The following is a 22,815-nucleotide window of genomic DNA, read 5'->3' on the forward strand; positions in this document are numbered from 1 at the left end:
CCCTTCTTAGGTCTTCCTTTTCTTTCCGTTGACAGTGTGAAGATCAAAAGACAAAAACAGGCACTTTTCAACCCCTATTGTCAGCTAAAACTAATGGAGACATTTTCATTCTCGCTCTGTCTGTAGAAATGTGCTGGTTGAATGAATGACATCTATTTTGACCGTGTACAAGAACACGCAGTTATGCTGATAAACAACTGTACCAAATAACAACAATATTGTAAGTTTGCATAAACATAAGCTTATTTCAACCTGCCTCCTTTTCCACTGGGAGGGATCAATTCAAACAAAATTACCTCTTCAAATTTCTTCATAACCAAAGTTTCTAAAATACTTTTTAAAACTGGATTATATTTGGACATCACTGGAGCTCCTTATTTAATCTTTTCCACAATCTCCCTCTGCAAACAGAAATAGAGAATTGTGTTTGTAATTTATCAAAGTAAATAATCCTTAATTATAACTACTTTGATATAGAAGCAAAAACCCACCAAAATAGCTTATTAACATGTTTGTAACCATGTCAGCTCTACAATTCTGTGCAAAAGTAAAACAGATGTAAAAGGCTCCACACTGAATCTGCTTCCCCAAGTTTGAGCAGTTAGGATTGCTGAAACATTAGACTTCTTTTATGGACCTGTTCTGATCTGCTGTTAGCGTGTTAGCTCCATGTATAAAAATGATGTCCCAGCAGGTCTACACAACAGATGCTACTTCCACAGGGCAATAATCATGTAAAAAAAGGCCACTGGCTCTGGTTCAAGAGGCGCAGCCAACAATTCTATTTAATGCACCATTGCTATGTGAATGTTTTAGACTCAGAAATACGTTTTTTGGAAAGTTCAAAGGTCATGTTTGCAAATATGTTAATCTTGAGGAACCAGCTGGATTCAAAACATATAAAGGACACCCATTCGTCAGTCTCCTCATTGCACAGGCTCAGTGGAAAGCCACATATGCTGCTTGGCATCCCTGCCCCACATTCATGTGGCAACAGGTCAGGCTTATACACTTCTGCAGCACAGTGGGGGGCAGGTGAAGCGTGCTTAAAAAAAAGACGAGACCAGCAAAGATCTTTCTATCTGGCTGTCAAAACAGCACTTTACACAACCCTCTATTTGTGGTGTTGTTTAAAAAAGGTAAGTTATGAAACTATGATTACAGCTTCTTTAACAGCGGCTATGATCTGATATCACGGTTGACGTAATGAAAAATTACACTAATCCCCCATTTTGCTCTAAAATCTGATAAGGTCCTCTTGCATAATTAAGGATTTATGACGACTTAGAGTGATACAGATTTACTGCAAGAGGTTATTTGGGTTATTTTTCACTGAAACAAATTTTGCACAAAAAAACAAACAGAAAAAACAAAAATGGGAAGGAACAAGAAGGTTCCATGACAAGCTTTATTCAACAGTAAACATCAACAAAAAAAAAAGAAAATATTTCATTTCAAAAAAATATTTAAAGCAAACATACATGTCACTGAAAAAAAAGGCAAATGAAGCCTTTAAATAAATACTAACATCAGGAACGATCATTTCAGAACTATAAAACAAGAGACGGTATATACAATCATACAAGTTTAATAGGACATGCTTAGGAGTTTGACGGCACCATTTGTACCAAACACTGACTACAACACAATGGCTGCATAATAACTGACATGGTCACCGAGCCGCCTGAGCCTCCCTTTACAGAAAGGCTTCGCATCAGACAAAAACATCAGCAAATACTTCCTTTTTTATTTGAAAAGTTGGTAATATAATGGTATAGTAATAGGTGTGGGAATGTCTGCCAGTTGACTGATGACTTCTGTCCACAACCACTGGCAGAGCTGCAGACTGAACCGCTGCAAGGCAATGAGAGGAACTTTGGAAGCCTTTGTGTGATTGATCACTTTAAGTTGTTCTAAACCAGGGGGGGTCCACACATCGTTAAGACAAAACAGTCATCTCAGCTAAATATTTCCAAGATGACATGAGAACTCACATCATGCATTAGATAGTGAAAAATACACATAAAAGAAGAATGGAAAAATAGCTTTCTTTGGACAGGGCCAGCCTGTGCAGTTGGATTACTTGTTTCCCTCGGTCCCATTTTATTTTCATCACACACAAGCCCTTCATTAAAAACTGATCCCTTTTAAAGTATACGTTTCATGTTTAAAGTGTGTAATTGCTAACTTACTCAAACAGCACAGTTTAAGGGCATTGCAAAAGCATTCATAGCCTTTTGGCTTTTTTACAGTTTCACAAATGTTTTATGAGACTAACAGAGGGTAGTTATGAAAAGTTGAAGGAAAAGTATATAAAGTGGAAAGGAATGCATGATTTTCACTTTTTTTAAAAGCAAAATGATGCCTGCATTTGAATTTAATTTGATTTACTCTGACATACCTATACAAAACCCATGGTGAAGGATCTTAATATTTTTAAAAAAGTTTCCTATTGACTAGTTTAATCTCAGTATAAATGCAGCTGTTTTATGAAGGCATCTGAGATTTTTTTGTGAACATAACTGAACAGACAGCTTCTTCATGACTGAGGAACACAGCAGACAGCTAAGGAAGAAAGAACTAGAGAAGTTTTATTTTACTTCATTAAATAAAACCTCAAGCTTTGAAACTCCTAGATAAAAGCTTTCAATTTATAATCGGTAATCAAAGCGGAATAGGAATCAAGAAACAGTCATCTGTCTTGACTAACAAGCCAGACAAGGAGAATATTAATAACAAAAGGTTACTTTTGGTAACCATGAAGCAGAACCAGCTATTAATCCTACACTTAAATTCTTGTTACTGGAGATATATATTAGAGTAAATGTGGTTCTTGGAAAAAAAAACATTGGATGATCTGCAAAACTGGGGACACTATGGTTGTCAAAATACTTTAGATTGAAGCTGGATAGCAACATCCTGAAAAAATGTAGTATATTCTTAACATTTTGAAGAAAAAAAAAATTCGAAGACATAAGGTTATTATTTTACATTAGCTTAAGCTTTGTGCTATGTTTAATATGCCGCTGCTTCCCTTTGTAAAATTACTTTAAACATAAAAATGCGTCTTCAGATTTAGTGTGCTGCTAAAATGCGTAGCCACCACTCAAGACTCCTAAAAGGGATAAACAATGCTTTTGGCTTTTCATCTAATGCATTTTCATTTTTTTTTCTTTGCCAGCATCAATGTTCAGATGTGTGGCTTTAAGAGTGGGTTGTGGCTCTGCACATCTAAAATGCTTCTGTGCAACACTGTGTTCCAGTTTATTAAAATTAAAAAATAATTTGAGGTTATAGAGATTTATTCAATAATATGTTTTGTTCAAAATATAAATTTATTTTTTCTTTTTTCCCTTCGCATATCCAGTCGATCGAGCCAACATGTGGAGGAACATGCTATGATTTAATGGTAGGATTTTTTTTTTTAGCCTATATTATCACAAACATAGAAATGGGAGAGTCATGCCTTTAGAGGAACAGGTTCACATTCCAGCAGGCCACTAACCTTTACTAAATAACCAGAGGTTAAATAGATTGGTTTAGTTCAAGGTATCTTTTGCAAAAAAGGGTATAGGCAGTATGAATACTTTTGCATGGTGTTGCAAACCTTACATCAGCAAAATGACACACATTTTAGCTAAAAGAGGCACGTTGCCCTTTTTCTCTACTCTGGTTTCTTCGTCACTGGTTATTCAAAAAAACAGTGACTACACAGAAGAAAGGGCAGACAGCGATCAGCAGTCCGTTTGTACAGCAGAGATGGTTTTAATCAATGACATATCTGTCCACCGATTACTTAGAGCACAACAGTAATCACAAAGCTGCATTATTGCCACACTTTGTAACACAAGCACTTCAATCATTATTGCTTTACGGTCAGAAGCGCAGAACTCACAGCTGCAGACACATAACCATGAAGCCAAAGATTTAAGGTGTCGACAAAAAGCGCCCGATTTTTGCTCCACTGCCGTTCTCACCTACAGTAAGAAATGCTTATTGAAGGTCGAGAGACTCTATTGTGCCGACACATAAACTATAGTTGTCTTGGAAGAATAGAGTTTTGAGTGCTACATTAGATCAATGCATATCCACAGGCATTTTACAGTATTGGTAAATTTTACTGACCTTCTGGGTACATGAAATTAAAGGCATTATTTTTCAAACTGCATACAACTGAAAAAAGTGCCAACATTGTAATGCTACAAATCTTTTTTGAAGTATATCCGATAAAACACAGTAAATTTTCAACAGGAGCCAAGCAGCAATGATCTTACATTTTTTTAAAACAGCCTTTTTCATCCCTTTAAGTACTCAAGCACTTCGTCGTAGAGAACACCCCACAGCTCACAGCTGGAAACTTGTGTGTTTATGCTTCTGATGGCAACAAAAAGCCGATTTACCTTCCTATTTCTGATACATTAGCAGTAATAGTGACTCCTGTAGTGAATGAAACCTTTCCAAACTTTTACTCCTATTTTCTGAACCGTTTTCTGCAGTTGTTTTTGCAAATAGAGACCCCTACCAGCCTGTGCTACATGCTCCACTGAAAGTTTGTGGAGCAGCGCCGTGAACAGCTACACAGCCACCGATCTTCAGCCCATGCAGGTGGATGAAAGGTGCAGCAGCACTACCTTCTCCAGCTCACATCACCACTGAGATGGTTAGAACTCCTCTCTGAGTGTTGGCTCTCGGTGAGTTTTGCTTCTATTCTCCCTCTGTTCTGTCATCTGGATAGGGTAAAACAGGCGACATTTCACACCACTTTTAGAGAGGGAAAGTTGCTTTTTTGCTAATTCCCAACAGATGCATGCTAGATTTATGTAGGTTTGTTAGAAAAATATATATTGAGATTGTTGAGAGGCATTGATGTCGCAAGCTTAAACATTGCAGACTTTCATAAAATTAGGATAAAATTAAGATGTGCCTGTGGATTGTCAGACAGATGAAACACTGTTCTAGTTTGTTGAACAAAATTACCTTACTGATACTGTTTTATTTGAAAAGTGTAATAAAAAGAAACATGGGTTATGAACTCAAAGGTTCAGGAGAGAGTGGACAGCTAAGTGTCCGTCTCTTCTGAGGGTTTGTTTGGTATTCGGGGGGGTGAGGGAAGGATTCAGCAGGATAGCCCTGATAAAACCATCATGCCCACCCCCCCTTCCCCGAGACCAAATAGGCTGGGGCTGGGAGTCGCGTACGAGGAGCTGAGCCCTGTTCTCTCCTCCTTCACATCACCGAGCAGCTCTTGGTCTTTTCCTTCTTGAAGGTGGAGGAGAGAAGGTCCGACTTGCTGGGCAGGTGAAGGAGTCTTTTGGAGAGCCGACGGGGAGGGCTGGACTTTGGGAGGGGCTGTAGTTTGTTGATGCAGGCCATTGCTGCAGTACGAAACACGCTGTGAATACTTTTCTCCGAGGTGAAGGCCGAGCACTCCAAATAGGCTTCAGCACCAAGTTGCTTGGCCATAGCAGAGCCCTGCAGTTAATCACATCACAAAATACCCGTTATTAATTTCCACAAAAAGATAGCAGGTCACATCTTTTTTTTTTTTTTTTACCACATTTAGTGCTAAGAAAGTCCTTTAATTATTAAAATTTTCTCTTTTTATTTCTTTGCTCTGTTGTCACTCTTAAATCTATCAAATCTTTAAAAAAATTTTGCTCAGAAAAAACAAAATTCTGCTGTTTTCAAATGATAGCTCCATTGATAAAAAGAAATAAAAGGATAGGCGATGTAAAGAAATTTAAAAACACATATGAAAAACAAGCTAAAAACATTCTGACAAATGTTACAACACTCCTAAAACTTTAGGACCCAAGTGTTATAGATTTAGATGTGCAAATAGAAAAATTTCTCCTATGTCAAAGCCTCATCTGGGAGTTCAACCAATAACCCATAACAACATCTGAAGCCCTACATGCCTCACTCACTACAGTCAACTTTCATACTTAAAAAGTAGAAGAAGGACAAAAATTACTTCTATGGGAGATTTCCAAATCAAAACCCCATCCTGTTCAATTAAACAAAGGGTTGTTTCAGCTTCCCCTAAAAACTGCTTAATCATCAGAAAGAATATGACACAATATGTACTAATCAGAGATGAATTAATACAATTTAGAATTTCTTATTGATATTGTTTTTTCTAAATCGTTGACCTATTCCGGTTTCTCTTTCAAATCTGTGACATTGAGGAATAGTATAGTATATAGTATAATAGTAATTCAATATTTATTCTACACGTTTCTGTGAAGAATAATTAATAAAAAAAATAATAAAATCAGCTGAGTGAGGCTTTCTTTGAGAGAGCATTTTGCTTGAGAGAGCAATAATGTTATAAAATATTTTAAAACAAAAACATTATGAATACAGAGTACACAATCTCAATAGATTTTTTTTTTTATCTTGGTGATCTGTGTGGCCTTTATGCTAAATGCAGCCAGCATTGCTAGCAGTTCCTATGTTTATTCTCTTTAAAATAAACCCTTACCTTAAGAATTGCAAATATGCCAACATTTGAAAATTTAGCATTTCTCCACAACACATCAACTTTACTTTACGCAGCTCAGCTTTTCTGTTATATTGTGAAAGTTCGACTTTCTCTTGTAGCCTAAGCAGGATTTTTTTCTCTTGAATAATTAACCACCAAGATCGTCAGTAAATTTCACTAAGCACAAAACTACATCCGATTACAGTTTAAACTAAATTTAAATGTTAATTATTACAAGCAAAATCAAACAAATTTGAATTACATCCTACTGAATAAAGCAATCAGTAGTGCAGCGCTGGCAGTTATTTTGCTAATTTCCTGATTTCTCACTGATAAGCAGGATTCTCTAGAAGCCAGACTTTGGTTAGGCTGGGAAAACTACAGAACCACATAGTCCCACATGCCCCTCAACAGAAAATATCTCCAAAACTATTTACTGGCCAAATGTTTTTCAATTTAAATTACTCTTATTCACTACTGCTTGTATTTGATTCCTTATAACTTAATTTTTTTTTTATTTTCAGAAAAACAGTAAGTAGGTTAATTGTTGCCATTTAAACTCATAATCATGCAGGACTTCAATTATTATTTTCCCGTCCAGGAAAAAACATGGAATAGTTAGTTAGTTACTTAGTTAGTTAAAACATTAAATAAATAAAATCTCTCAACTGGATCATTTTGGCTGCCTGTGTGTGATAGAGAAAAATACTAAATCGGCCTTTTAGCTATTTTATCAATGCTTTATAGAAACTAAGACAAAAAAGGAAAGAATTATTTATTTTTTCTAAAACTTAAAAATAACTAATGGAAAAGTTGCGGATAAAGCTTTCTTCATGTGCACACTATGTTTCTGCTGCTTTTAAAGCCTTAGCAAAACCAACCAAAAACAGACGAACAAGAAGATGATAATTTACATTTTCAGCAGCTTCCATGTTTTAGCCAGTCACTGCTCACTGATAGGCTGGATGGTATCTGTTTTTGTTTTAGGAAAAGAGCTCTGATTAGAAAGCCATCACTTATCTAAACTGCAGGAGCTCTTCATCACAACGATGCAAACTGTGGCAAAGAAATTAAACATTCATTCTCCCTCCGCTGCAGCACTGCTAGCTGAAGTCACTTTCATGACCTAAAAACTAAGGATGCAAAGGATAAAGTGCACAATCAATTAAAATTTTAACATATTAAACCTTGCAACATTAATGTGCAGGTAGTCCAGTTTGATCTAAAAATATACTTGAACTTAGAAGAAAGGATGGAGTAGTTGCATACTGTCCAAGAAAGACCAGCAAGTGCCAGGGCCGTCTCTTAAAAGTGTTTCAGCTACGGGATCAGGCTACCAGCAGTGCAGAGCTTGCTCAGGAATGGCAGCAGGCAGGTGTGGGTGCATCCGCACGCACCGTGAGGTGGAGACTCTTGGAGCAAGGTCTGGTCTCAAGGAGGGCAACAAAGAAGCCACTTCTCTCCAGGAAAAATATCAGGGACAGACTGATATTCTGCAAAAGGTACAGGGAGTGGACTGCTGAGGACTGGGGTAAAGTCATGTTCTCTGATGAATCCCCTTTCCGATTGTTTGGGACATCTGGAAAACAGCTTGTTCGGAGAAGACGAGGTGAGCGCTACCACCAGTCTTGTCTCATGCCAACTGTACAGCATCCTGAAACCATTCATGTGTGGGGTTGCTTCTCAGCCAAGGGAATCGCCTCTCTCACAGTCTTACCTAAAAACACAGCCATGAATAAAGGTGCCAGAATGTCCTCCGAGAGCAACTTCTCCCAACCGTCCAAGAGCAGTTTGGTGATGAACAATGCCTTTTCCAGCATGATGGAGCACCTTGCCATAAAGCAAAGGTGATATCTAACTGGCTCAGGGAACAAAACAGAGATTTTGGGTCAATGGCCTGGAAACTCCCCTGATCTTAATCCCATTGAAAACTTGTGGTCAATCATCAAGAGACGGAAGGACAAACGAAAACCTAGGAATTCTGACAAAATGCAAGCATTGATTGTGCAAGAATGGACTGGTATCAGTCAGGGTTTAGTCCAGAAGTTGATTGAGAGCATGCCAGGGAGAATTGCAGAGGTCCTGAAGAATAGGGGTCAACACTGCAAATACTGACTTGTTGCATTAACTCATTCTAACTGTCATTAAAAGCTTTTGTTACTCATAATATGATTGCAATTGTATTTCTGTATGTGATGACAACATCTGACATACACGCATGAAAACCAGAGGGCAGCAGATCATGTGAAAATATAGTATTTGTGTCATTCTAAATACTTTTGGCCATTACTGTACTCCTTGATCCATCTCCCACATATACTCCTCCTTTGCAGTTCCTCAGTGCTGGATTCTCCTCATTTCTTCTTGTATGTTTCACCCGAGTGACTCTAGTTTTTGGTTTCTGAGTTCCTAGCATATTTATTCTAGATTTATGTTTTTGTACCAGTTACTTCACCATTAAAACTGTAAGAACCATCTCTGCCTCCTCTACTCTGCATTTAGGTCCACAACAACAACATCCACTGACCCTGACACTTATAAAATAAGTGAAGTGCTCTATTAAATAAAAACATTAGAATCTAAAAAAGAAGAATATTTGGTCCTGCTACCAGTTCATCATCACTTACACATCTATGTTGGTACCTACCTGCTCATAGGTAACTGGTGTCTGTTTCATATTGGACAGCTCCATGAGGGTGCACACATCCGTACGAAGGTCGATCTTACAGCCAATCAACAGAATTCGCGTGCTTGGACAGAAGTCCAGAATTTCACTTTTCCACTGTTGATAGAGGGATGATTATTGACCTCTTTTGAATATTGTGTATAGAATGGGGTTATTAATACAATAATAAAAATATAAAACAAATTTTACCTTTTTGAGACTGCTGTCCATTGTGTCTGGGCGGCTGATGTCAAAACACAACAGGACTGCGTCAGAGTCACTGTAGCATAGGGGTCTTACATTGTCATAGTATGGAGAACCTTTCAGGACAAAAAGAACGTATAGACAAAAGTAGGTCATCTAGTATTAACAGGAGATGGAGAAAAATGTGTTTGTGCCTATGCATGTGTGCAGGAGGTCAGCATGTGACATGTAAACTCACTCAGCACACCTCAAAGCAGTGTTTCCCAACTGGGGGATTAGTATACCCCTAGTGGTCTGCGGTGGTGTTGCAAGGGGTACATGAAAATATTAAATTTATCAGGTAATAAAATAGGGCTGGGATCTGCTTTGCTTTCTAAGGACGCAATTAATAAACTAAACAAGCTTTTATCAACCAAAAAGTAAGTTTTTCTTATATGTTTGTTCACCTTCAGCTTAACATATATCAAAACCAAGCAGAGGAACAGACTGGATGTAGAGAACCAGCCTGGTATCAGTTGTTTTTTACAATGAGCTATCAGAGCTCATCGAAGCAGCTCAGGTGTGTTGATGAAAACAAAATAACACTAATTAAGTTAGTCTGACTACAATTTTTTTTTCACTTTTTTGTTCCAATTCATAAAGTTTAATAATATGATTATAAGGGAGTGACTCAGAGGGGCTCCGGTTTTATAAATAAAGGTTTAATATGATTTTATTTTGTATTTATTTCGATTCCTTACTAACTTGCAGGCAACATATTTATGTTGTTTTTATGTTATGTTTTATTTGAGATGGAAAGCATAAAATTTAATTCAACGCTCAAATTAAAGATAAGTAAAATAGTCTTTATTTAAGTTATTGTACGTTCCACTTTTGGACAATCATCCATACTGAGAGGGGTACTCAATGCACGACAAAATGCCCAAAGGGGAACACAAGTCTAAAAAGATTTGGAAACATTGCCTTAAAGAAAGTAAATGTGTGTATGGAATGCATATTTAGGGTCTAAGGAGTGCAGCAGGAGCAGAGGTAAACCATCATCTAGCGGAGACGATTTCATAGCATCTTTTGAGAAAATGTGATGCACTCATAAACGTTTTTGATGGTTCTATGTTAATGCTTTGACTAATTCAACAGGAGATGTTTCCTGTGGTGCCGTTTGGGGAAGGTTATGGGAATATTCAGCTGCAAGGTCACAAATTCTGAGACTTTGGTGTATTTTCCTATTATTGGTCAGACATCTAGATCTAAGCTGGGAATACAATGAGAACATCCTTTAAATGCCAACTGGTAGACTCTGACACCACAGATTTATCATATTATCTGTTACATAAATATAAAGCCAAGGGGGAAATTGTGTTTACTACAAAGAAATAAAAAATGGATGTATAGCGTACCTAAAACTTAAGAGGTGTTCTCCTGTTTAGCCTCTTTTGTTGAAGGTAACTAAAGCAGTGTTGAATATTAAGTATTGTGCTTCATTCATTCATTGCCAAAATTCAAACAAATGAGTGATTGGTGGCCATGTCTTATCAAAATGGAAATCCATTATTAATAGAGCAATATCCCCAGCAATAATAATATATAAAGATTCCAAGACAACTTTTGGTCTGTTAGTATATTTAGCTACTTATTCTACCATTTGTATCCTTTGTTGTCGTCTGCCCTCCAATCCTGAACTATGAAATATAAGTGAACATAATGACAGGCACCGGTCCATAACACGGTAATAACTGTACTATCATCCCTAAATAGTTGCCACTTAGTAAAAAGATGACAGACTTATCAGAATTGTATGCCTTTGAAGTGATGACTTCCAAGGGCCTTAAACTGCAGCCTTTCCAAGTTCCTGATTTATCTATCTGTGATAAAATCCCTATTTATAGTGCTTTACCAGTTTATGTCTAAAGAGAAACAAGTGGGGATTTATTTCAGCTGTTTCCATAACATTTCATAAAAGCTCCTACTTTGCTTTATTTGTAATGCAAAGTTTGTGTTGAACTGCTATATTTTGCAGTCATCACCATAGAGTGAAAGTTCTTTCGAGATGATTGCAGATGTTTTAAGACATGATTATCACTATTTGTTAAGAAAACATATAAAGTAATTAGTAGGTCAGCTCACCAACTAATTACTATTATAGTAAGACAAAATAGTATCATTCTTTAGCGACAATGCATAACTGCCTTCAAATCCTCTGGCTTAGATTTACTTTTCAGTTCTTGGAGCTGCTGTTTCCCCTGCTGCTATATCCTCTGCTGGCAATCCAGAGGCAGGAGAAGATGACAACGGTCACTAAATCTTCATTGATCTTTCCTAGCACTAGATTATGCAAGTGGAACGGTGGGGTTTGGGCCAGGCAGACGCTCCCACTCATGCTCAGAATCCTTAAGTAAGCCACCCACCCCCCAAAAATCCTATGCTCAACAAGCAGTACCTCCAGTCCCTGTTTCCACAGCAACAACCTCAGAATCCACCATCTACATCAGCCTTTCCTCCTCCTCCTCCTCCTCCTCCTCCTCTCACCTCTCCATAAAGGCTGGCCTTAGGTGCCAGTCAATCACTTCAGACCAGAACAACGAACCCACCCACCAACTGTTGGGGACATTCCTGCTCTGCAACAGAAACACACACGTGGCAGAGAAAAAAAAAGAAAAGAAAAGACACACCTGATTACGCACAAACTCGCTTTCTAAATTTGGCTGCATTCGGAGGTGAGCCCAATCTTTTATATGATGAAACAGAAGAAGGGGCTTCTCAGGGGGATTAAATGTTTACTTCAGTCTCAGCATGGATCCCAAAGGGGATTCAGACCTCCTTTTATCACCGCAGATAAGAAAAACAGTGTGTGTAATTACTCATTAGATATTACACAGCCATCCAGATTGTTTTATTCACAGGAACATCGGAAGAAAACAATAAAACACAAACATGGATGGGTGCATGTGAAGCAGTCGCATGAATATTTAATGATTCTTCACATTATCAAAGGTTGAAAGTGAATTTGCCAGCTGCCGGGCGATGTGAGAAGAGTAATGACAAGCTCTGATGAAATTCCTTAGGAATCAATGTCCTGAAGAATGTAAACAATATTGGAAAAGAATAAAAGAACAAGCTTTTCCATTCTACCTGTGGTTATGCCCTTTAGAAATAACAATGCTCTCTAAACAGCTCTTAGACAAACATTATAAAAAAAATTCTCAAAAGAAATTCTGACATAATGTCTAATCTTGATTTTTTTATTTCTAATAGTCTTCTCTTTAGAATTATAGGTAAAAATGTACCTTGTTTTATTAATCAAACAAACAATGTCAACAAATATGAGCATTCTGATTAAAAAAAGCTAAGATACCCAACCACTTAACAGATACACTCTTTTCCAAATGACATTAGTAGGAAGCTTATTTTAACCACTGAAAAACAGATGCTGGCTTACAGTATATTCTCCGCCATCAGTCTGATAAAAGTTTCCCCCACTCCTTAATTTGAGCTGCAAGATGTTTGATGGGTTACTTTCATGTACAGCCTTTTTCAGGTCACCCTACATCTCATCAGTACCCTCAGGGTCTGAGCTTTCATTCTCAGACAGTCTTTGGTGGATTTATTGAGCTGTATGCTTTAGGCCAGTCATGTTTCAGGGACAACTCTCTGCTTCACCCCCAGGTTTCTTAGGCTACCTTCACACTGCAGGCCTTGATGCTCAATTCCAATTGTGAAATCCGATTTTATTGCTTTGCAGTTCACATTTCCAAATATATGCAACTTGTATGTGATCTCTTGTGTGAACTGCAGTCATACAACGCAAGTGTCCTGCATGCGCAGTAGAGGACGCAATGACGTCACAGGCCAGCGTGCTCTGTGTTAACGCCAGTAAACATGGATGGTAGTGCCAGAGCCCATCTAGAAATCTTTTCAAGACGGTTAAACATAAATACTGCGCTCCGCATCAACGTCTGCCATGGTTGTTGTTTTTTTGCCACTTCTGCATAGCGAGACCTAGAAAAGTGACCTTTGTCGGGTATTAATGGTGTTCAGGTCGGATGAATGCGACTTGGCTGTTCAGACACAGGTCGCATTTAAAAAGATTAGATTCGTATCGGATTCAGGACACATAGCCAAGTGGCCTGGGTCGCATTGGAAAACATCGGATCTGAGTTGTTCAGACTGTCATGAAAAGATCAGATTCAGGTCGCACATGGGCCAAAAAAACGGATTTGGGTCACCTCAGGCTGCATTGTGAACGTAGCCTAACAGATCGTTTTCAGTTTCACTCAAGCTCCCTTTAATTCAGAGTAGATTTCATGGTGGACTCTAGGAACCTGGACCTGCCAGGGAGCGCTTCAGGAAAATATTCTCAAACCATAACACCTTACCCACTATGCTTCACAATTAGTGGTGGTACTGATGAGGGAAGCATCTAGCAATTTTATTTTGAAAATCCTTGAACCACATTGAGCCATCAAGGAAATATCCATGCCAGCCAACACAGAGGAGCAAGAGTCTGTCCCACTGTATGGAAGATTAAACATTTAGCTTTGACCACTATAGTGCCACTATAATTGTAATTTGAAGGAAGGGTCACATGTCAGAAACAAAAGTTTGCATTTAATGGCTGTAAAAATCAACACACATTTGAATCAGAACAATTAACCACAGTATAAGGCTGAAGATGTGTTTGAGCGTTCCTTATCTATCATGTAGGAGAGTCTGCAGGGTGCTCTTAAAATCTCCTCCTCCTCCAGTAAGAGGTTATCTTACAGCCAGGAAACAGGATGTGATTCTGCATTAAACAACCCTTGATCTAAATGCAGCAATCAATAGAGGGCTGCACTGGGGGAGGGGGGCTGAGAGTCCCTGCATCTAAGGCTTACAAATAAGTTATCTTGCCAACATAGAGGGAGAGAGATAAAAGATCAACTAGGATGTTTCAACCTCCCCATTTTAGATCTCTACTGCTACAAGCTGAGGAATGTATTGGACTGTCAGATCAATGCCCATGCAGTGATAAGCAAGGCCAAATGCTTCCTCTCCTCTCGTTCCCAACAGCCATCCACTGCAACAGATGGAAAATTTCTGAGGCATGAAACATGCGGAGTGAAGCAGACTAACTGGGGGATGGCAAACAAAGAAAAGATGGCAACTCTTGTTGCTGAAATCAACTTCATATGTGTTTAATAGTGTTGCGTCCAGAGCTCAAAGCTCAAGGAGAAGAAGGAGGAGAACTGAGACGATGATTGTTGGAGCGCACGAGGGGGAAGGGAGTATCTGCTCGAAAGACTGTTAGAGTGCTTGTGTGTTCAATCAAGTGAGCGACGTAGTCCATTTTCATCATTTTAATCCTTCTCTCACTATCAGACAGCACGGGTCAGACAGACTAATGATCCATAGATGGGATGACTCAGATTTTTGGGGGTTTAAGTGCAGCTCAGGCTCCATCTCACATACTCAACCAACTGGAAGCTGTGGCACTCCTGCAGTTTCTAACTACACACATTAATTTACAGTTGAATAAAGAAACACATAAGTTTGCCTCAAAAGGTTATTTTATTGTGTGGAATCTACCAGGGTTCTGATAGAGAGAGAAAACTATTTTATTCCTGAGGTCATGTAGGGTTAGGGCTGTGGGATATTAGGACAAATAATCATACATTCTCATTTTTAAGCTGAGAAGCCATTTTCGATTAGAATACAGTACCTTACATGGTGGTGTTATGACGACTATGAGGAAATTATGTATTTTCAGTCCTATTCTGGATTATTTCAACTGAGTCATATAATTCCTGCTGAGTTTGCACCTTTGGTGTACAGTACATGTTTTCTGGATTTTCTGGAAAAAAAACCCAGATACTTTTAAAAATTCTTTTCAATGTGGAGATTTTTAAAAGCCCAGTTTACAGGGTGTAGATGTGCACTGGATATCAAAGGGGAACAAAAAACAGTGATATACAAACCCACTTAGACCACCTTAATTATCACTCATTTACTGATGCTATGTACTGAAAAGAAAGACTAATGTTAAAAATGATTATTGAGCCTAACACTAATTAGTATTGCTTAGGTTTGACTCACATTATTATAATCCTGTTCCTTCTTCTTATTATTATAGTTTTATTTTGATGTTCTTTACATCTTCTGCACATTAAAACTACTGGCCGTACATGTGTATTTAATAAACTTCAAACATAGTCACAACAGTATAGACAGGGGTTTTATGTAAAGGCTAAAAAATATCAGAAAAATATCCAGAGTTGTATAGTTTAGGGCCTAAATCACATCAAAACAAAAAGTGAAATAAGATGACTAAAATACTATGATACAGTAAGAGATGAACCAATTTAGCATGTGGAATCAGCTTGTGACCAGGATAAAGATAGACTAGATAAAAAAAAAACAAAAAAAAAACTATTCTTTTTATTTTTACATATTCTTCTACTTAGTCCCTGTCAGGGTCGCAGTGGGGCCGGTGCCTATCTCGGGCAGTCTTTGGGCAAGAGGCAGGGTCCACCCTGGACAGGCAACCAGTCTGTTGCAGGGCAACACAGAGACACACAAAGACACACAACCATGCATACACACTCACACCTAAGGGCAATTTAGAGAAGCCAATTAACCTAACAGTCATGTTTATACAACTGTGGAAGGAAGCTGTAGTACCCAGAGAGATACCCCACATACATGGGTAGAACATACAAACTCTATACAGAAAGACCCCAGGCTGGGAATCCAACCAGAACCCTCTTGCTGCAAGGCAACAATGTTACCCACTGCACCACAATGCAGCCTATTTTTCTAATAATTGAACAAATTGTTCCACGCCAGATTGCATCAACCACAACATGTAATAAAAGCTGTGATAAGCTTACAGTGTAGAAAGGAAAATAAGCTTTTGACTGAGGCATGTCTGCTGTGCGTACAGTAAACTAAAACAGAGCTAAATTTCAAGAGCGCAGTGAAAAATGAAGCTGTTCTGGCTGTGAAGTAGACAAAATGATCTTATTGCCGCAGGTAGTGAATTTGTATCTGCCTTTTGGGTATTTTAACTAACTGACCAAGAGCAAATGGACCCAGAGCCGATTTACTTGGATAAAAGCATGGCTAAACCAGTAAAAGCAAAGTTGCCTTGTTTGATACATTTTAAGGTTTCAGTCAAAATGACATAATTCTGTAAAATTTTGATTAATTTCACTTTTATATATCTAAATTATTAATATTTCATCACACAAAATTCCAACCATTTAACATTTTACATTCTCTGATGTGGGGATGTGTTGGTAAATAAACCTTTAGACAAGTAGACTAAAATGTTGGATATCTGCACCTTTAAAATAAAACTATACATTTCTGTATATTGGAAAGTTTATTTATGAGCCATAAAAATATTTTTTAAACTTTATTTAATATCTTAATTAAAATCTGCCCATAAAACAAGGTATACCATATTTTATGTTGTTGTTGTGTTTAGGGCTGAAACAAATAATTGAGTTAATCGATTATTGAAATAATCGTCATCTAATTTAGTAATTAATAAATTGTTAACCGGAATATGCAGACAGAAAACCCCACAAAAAACAATAAAAAAAACTCCTCAAGTGGGAAATGTTAGTTTCACCTGGTTTAATACTGTCATAATGTCTTGTTTTCTTCTTCTTTAAGGATCCTTTGTCTGTACGATTATTAATCGAGTAATCAAAGAAATAATCTACAGATTAATTGATTTGCAAAATAATTGTTACTTGTGGCCCTAGTTGTGTTTTATAAAATTCTTTTTTAAGAAACATTTGCAATTTACATTGCTGATCCCAACCTGCATAAAAGGGGCCGGTAAAATGCTTTTTCTGCCATACTTATAAAATCCGACCAACTGGAGCTCGTCTTTCACAAGATCAAAGTTAATGAGATGAAGAATATGGAGAGTGTTTTAGTGTTCCCGTACAAGGGGAGGGATTGCTGTTGATTAAACAAGTCAATGCAATCAGCTTAGACAGAAAACTAACCAATCTGTCTGCATGATCTGGTTTAATATTCTCTTGAGATGACGTGTTGTGAATTGTCTATAAATGAACTGAATTAGAATAAATTAACTAAAAATAGATTGTGTGTTTCTAAAGAATTACTTTTATGCTATAAGTTTACAAGATGCAAACAAGCAAAACAAACATTTTGTTCTGTTCTCTTAATATCTTTTGTCCAAGGCCTATTCCTGGGGATAGAGGATGCCCTTTATCCCAGATTTGTGCAGATGATGGGGATCTGTCTTCACCAAAGGGTTCAGTATCCACTCTTAGAGTCATCCCTTTTATGTCTGAGGTAAAGTGCTTTCCCAGATCGAGAGGGATCAAATAAATTTGAACTCAAAAAGGGTTCAGAAAGGGTCAGCTGAGGTGGTTCAGATATTTGATCAGAATGCTTCCCAGTGTTTCCATTTGGAGACTTTCATGGTTCATCTCTCTTAGAAAAGACCTAAAACCTGCTGAATGGACCATAGTATTGCTTTGGGCCTGGCAACACCTTGAGATCCTCCAGAACAAGTTGGATATTGCTGATTTAGAAATGGATATTTGGGTTTTCCTAATGGATCCGTCACTACTGATCTCTGACAGGCAAAATACACTGGATAATGAAAATAATTTTAATACAAGCTAAACAGTCTTTAGAAATAACTTTTCTACTCAAGGTACAATGAATTACAGTGGAAATAATAGTTTAAATTGAGAGCATCACTCTTAATTTCATATAATACAGGAAGTGATTAGATTACACCCAGTTCTCAACCACTCAAAAGCCTAATCAGCAGGATCGCTGAACCTGAAATAAATTAGTTACTAACACCACCAATAATGAGATTCATTATTAAATATTCATCAGTTATAGCCAGTGGACAGTGTTTGTTTCCCCTCCTCCTCTCTTCTCTCTGTACGTCTGATCATATCAGGCTGATTAAAACCAGAGGATTGATTTTAGCCTGTAAATCCATGCCGAAGCTGAGAGAAGGAGCTGCCTGCCGCGTGGGGCCACTGATGAGGTCGGCCTAATCAATGAAGGGGAGCTGGGATAATGAGGAGATGCTCTTACTGTGGAGGGGCCATAGCAGCACAAAGTCCATGCAATTAGAGCATATTACATAAAAAAAAATGTGTTTATCATTATACTGTAAATATTATTTCTGTTGTTAAAGTTAGATTTGTCTTCATTTGTTAAAGGCTTTGTAAGGTGAAAATCCTGGAATATGCATAGATAAGTCAAAGTCTAGATAAGTAAAGGGAATAGAATAGACCCCCCCCCCCCAATATAAATAATCATTGTGCATTTCTCTATCTATTAATATTATAAATACATAATTTATCTTTGGTTTTTTACATCAGAAATTGAGTTCAACATTTTGAACTGAATGTAGCTCAATAACACTCACCAAGCCAGCCAGTCTGGTTTAGAAGCTAGAATACAAAGAACTATAAATGCAAATGATTTATTAAAAATCGAGAATTGGAAAGCAACATCAGCTTTAGGTTGAATCCTGATTTATGAAACACATGGGTAGTCAAATTTGACATCTGAATAGCATGAATGAAACCTTGCTGTGTAAATCTATCTATACTTATGTATGTAAGTTTGGGTCAGTTAAAAGCTTATGTCCAACTCAAAGTCCTAATCCCCTGTTTGGTACTGTTTGAGTAAGTAACCCAAGCAGCATATGGGGGAGAATGCAGGTCACCACACTTTCTCCCTTCCCTCCTCTCTGTCTGCTCCAGAGCACCGCCCAGCTCAATAGGAAGCCTCTCTTTGGCCCTTCATCCCCGGGCACCAGGCCCACTCCTATTGCACAGACCAAAGGTCCACAGTCTGGGATTAAAAGATGGCATTTGGTCTGTGACGGGAATTACTCTGCCCCAGATCATTTTTTTTTTCATCACTGTTTATTTATTCATTTATTTTCTATTTTCATTGCGAGAGAGTAAAAATAAAGCTTGTACAAGTGAGTGTTTTATATAAAAGTTTTTTTTTTCCTACACCGATGCAAATGACATGCAAACGCAAACATAAACATGTTTGCAGTCATGGGATTTGCTCCGTCACATTGACCCAGTAATGTTGCAGAAGTGAGCACGGGCCGTGAGAGATGAACACCGAACAGTGAAAGTGTAGAGCAGCGAGCAGAAGGGGAGTCAGACTCTAACAGGTGTTGCAGACCCATGTTCACAGAATTCAGGTCAACACACTGAGTAGCAGATCTCTAGGGAGATTTACAAAGACACATTGACCCTCTTTTTCATGCTTGTTGTGTAAATGAACATATGATGCCCAAAACCCCCATTAAAAGCAGTTGAACTGGAATAATCATTATTTCTCATCCGCTACATGAAGAGTGTTTGTAAATCTGTCAGTCTATTAAAAAAAAAGGTCAGGGAGACAATCAGTGTGCCTTTACATCAACGCAAGGCATGACGTGGGACAAAGTTAACTATGGCCCTTTGACTGTTTTTCACATTTTATCACATTAGCACCTCAAACTTCAGGGCTTCAATGAAGTTTCAGATATACCAGACGAAACTGTATAATAATGAAGACGAATGAAAATGATATCATCCAGTTTGCAATTTGAAGGGTTGTTTTTCAAAGGAAAACAAAAAGGTCACAGGGAATTTGGGAAAATAGTAGGAGTAAAAAATTATTGTTTGACTCTATTTTCAGTCCGGTTTGACCAGCTTCTGTTTAACTGCTGAAGACAAGTGTCTCCACAGCATAATTCAACACATGTGTGAGCTGGCTAGCATATCTACGTAGATGTGCATTGTTCTGTCACACACAGCATTGAGCATCAGCTGATCTTAATACTGTTTTTTTCTTGCCGGTCAGACGTGTGAAGTGAAAAGCTAGTTATATGTTCATCAGATTAATTTCCTAAACGACTTAGATTTAGACTTACACAAATGTATCGTCATTTTGTATACACATAATGTACACAAAACAAATTTTTGTTTTATACAGCTTTCAGACAGTGAATGAGCAGCTTAGAGGTTAAATTAACATTTTCATTTCACAAAGTCCAGAAGTGATCAAATGTAAACAGTGTGGGGGAAAAAACATTGTGCAAAAGGCATTGATGTGGAAGTTCAGAGGAGTGCAAGAACAAACCTATATATGGTGCAATAATGCAGCAGAAGAACATTTTTAAGTTGAGTTTTATTTGGTGATGTCATCAGTGTGATGCAGTGTCGATTTGTGACTTGATTTAAAGTTTTTTTTTTTTTTAACAGCTTTGGGTGAACTATGAAAGCTGCAATGGATTTTGTTTAGGTGTATCACAGTTAAATAAAATTTATATGTTTTCCTAACTTTTTAGATATTTATTTTTAATAACTTTAAGAAAAACATGTATTGATCATTTTGCAACAAACAATTTGAAAGCTGTTGGGTTTGACAGTAACACAAATTTCTATCTCCTTTATTTCAAACATTGCATGATCAAGGAGGATGACTTCAAAGATGTGCTGAGGTTTTGCTGTGATGGGAGCCTATTATAAACATTAGTTGCTGTGTTGCACATGCCTTTGTAGGCCAGTGGTGTCAAAAGTACACACATTTGTTACTTAAATAGAAGTATAGATACTGCAGTTTAAAAACACTCCGCAAAAAGTTGAAGTATCAACTTGAACACTTTACTCAAGTAAAAGTGAAAAAGTATGTGCTCCAAAAACTACTTAAAGTATAAAAGTATAAAGTAACCTTTAGAAAAAACAGCCAGATGCCACTATATGAATTGAAAGCTCAATTTTACGACTATTTCGAAAAATTCTTGGAGATAGGGCCAAGGATGAGAGAGGTCTTGTTGGTCTCCATCTCCTGATACGCTCTCGCCTGCGTCCGACCTTTCAGACATTTCGACATCTTTTTCTGAATCCGACATTGTAGCACGGCATAGACAATTCGTGTCTGATGATTTCCTTTTGCAACCCGATGAGTGTTTGCATTATTTGATTCATCCAATTACACTAGTGTTTACTAGATGTGGATCGAGCCAATGATCTGCATTGGATGGCGCACATGACATGAAATAAATATTTATGAACATTAAACCAAAGCCAAGAGTAAAGAGTAACATTTGTTTTAAAATGTAAGGAATAGAAGGTACAGATACTTGTGTGAAAATGTAATGAGTAGAAGTCAGAAGTAGGAAGAAAAATAAGTAATGGAGTATCTAAAAAATGTACCTAAGTACAGTAACGAAGTATTTGTACTTCGTTACTTGACACCTGTGTTGCAGGCAGATCTGTAGGTCAGAGATCACTAAAGAGAAGGCAAACAGGTACCTGATGTGTCCCACAGACTCAGCTCCACACGCTGCTCCTCCAGCTCAAGACAGGCTGTGTAGTTTTCAAACACCGTTGGCACATATGTCTGGGAAATAATAAGCAACAGGATAAAATTAGGAAGGTGCCAGAGACTTCACTAAAACCACTGGAGATTTTACTTAATGCAATTTCAAAGAGAATATATAAAAAAGCAGAACTGATTATTTTTTCTTTGATCAGCATCCAGTTTAAAAAGCTTATCAAGTGGATTAACACCCATTTGGATTCGATATAAAGCTTCCCATGGGATCTGAAATTAGTGAGTGAGCATAAAATAAGCCCAGTCTCAGTAAATGCGCACGCGCTCCGTCACCGCCTGCACCGGCGCACTAGATATTCTAAACATAGATATTCTAAAACATCTAGATTTCTAATGAAATACATAAAAAAATATATTATTGTGGATGAATCCCAGTAAGTGCTTTAACAATTTGTCACATTAGATCAGATATACCTCTGGATAGCAGTCCTTGGCCAGCACTTGTAACATTGCCGTTTTTCCGCATTGAACATCTCCCACAAGAACCAGTTTACATCTCACCACCAGCGGCTGCGTATTTCTCCTTTCCTTCATGATTACAGGCGCACTCCAGAGTTGTCTCCACCCAGAAATAAATAGCAAAAAAACAAACAAACAAAAAATGAAACAAAAGAACAAGCAAAGGAGCAGCCCAGATACGGTCCCAGTGTGAAAGTGCGTCGCAGCTTGTGTTTGTTGGAGGATGCCCGCAGTTGATCTGATTGAATTTGCCACTGCGGCTCTTTATACGGGCGAGCAGCAGCCAATAGGATCCCACCCCTCTGCAGACTCTAACATCACTTCTCTGCGCTCAATGATAATGTGAGGAGCAAAACAAACATGCACATTATTCAGAAGTGCATCATAAGCTGTCTTCATAAAATGTATCAAAAATGCTGAATTTTGTATTATGCTACCTACTTTAGAAAATGTCATCTTCTAGCTAGGAAATATAAGCATTAAAATTTATTATTTTAATTATTTTGAATATTAACCATAAAGAAATGTCTAAATGCTGATTAAACATAATTGTTTACAAATGTAAATATAATGCAAAATAAAAGGTGATAACAATAAAAATGACTTTTTAAAG

The 22,815-nt window shown here is 37.6% G+C and overlaps 1 protein-coding gene across 1 annotated transcript; it reads right to left on the reverse strand.

The window, feature by feature from the left end:
- Window positions 1–1,408: 1,408 nt before the first annotated feature.
- Window positions 1,409–22,426, reverse strand: LOC107095165 (rho-related GTP-binding protein Rho6). The gene is made up of 5 exons (XM_015391154.1): window positions 22,158–22,426; window positions 21,662–21,749; window positions 9,360–9,469; window positions 9,132–9,266; window positions 1,409–5,472 (listed from the first exon to the last, which is right to left on the reverse strand). The coding sequence occupies exons 1-5, from the start codon at window positions 22,275–22,277 to the stop codon at window positions 5,227–5,229; spliced, it is 699 nt and encodes a 232-aa protein (XP_015246640.1). The 5' UTR covers window positions 22,278–22,426; the 3' UTR covers window positions 1,409–5,226.
- Between the last annotated feature and the right edge of the window lie 389 nt (window positions 22,427–22,815).

Source organism: Cyprinodon variegatus, unplaced genomic scaffold (assembly GCF_000732505.1).
Source record: "Cyprinodon variegatus isolate N-32 unplaced genomic scaffold, C_variegatus-1.0 Scaffold526, whole genome shotgun sequence".
Taxonomy (NCBI): domain Eukaryota; kingdom Metazoa; phylum Chordata; class Actinopteri; order Cyprinodontiformes; family Cyprinodontidae; genus Cyprinodon; species Cyprinodon variegatus.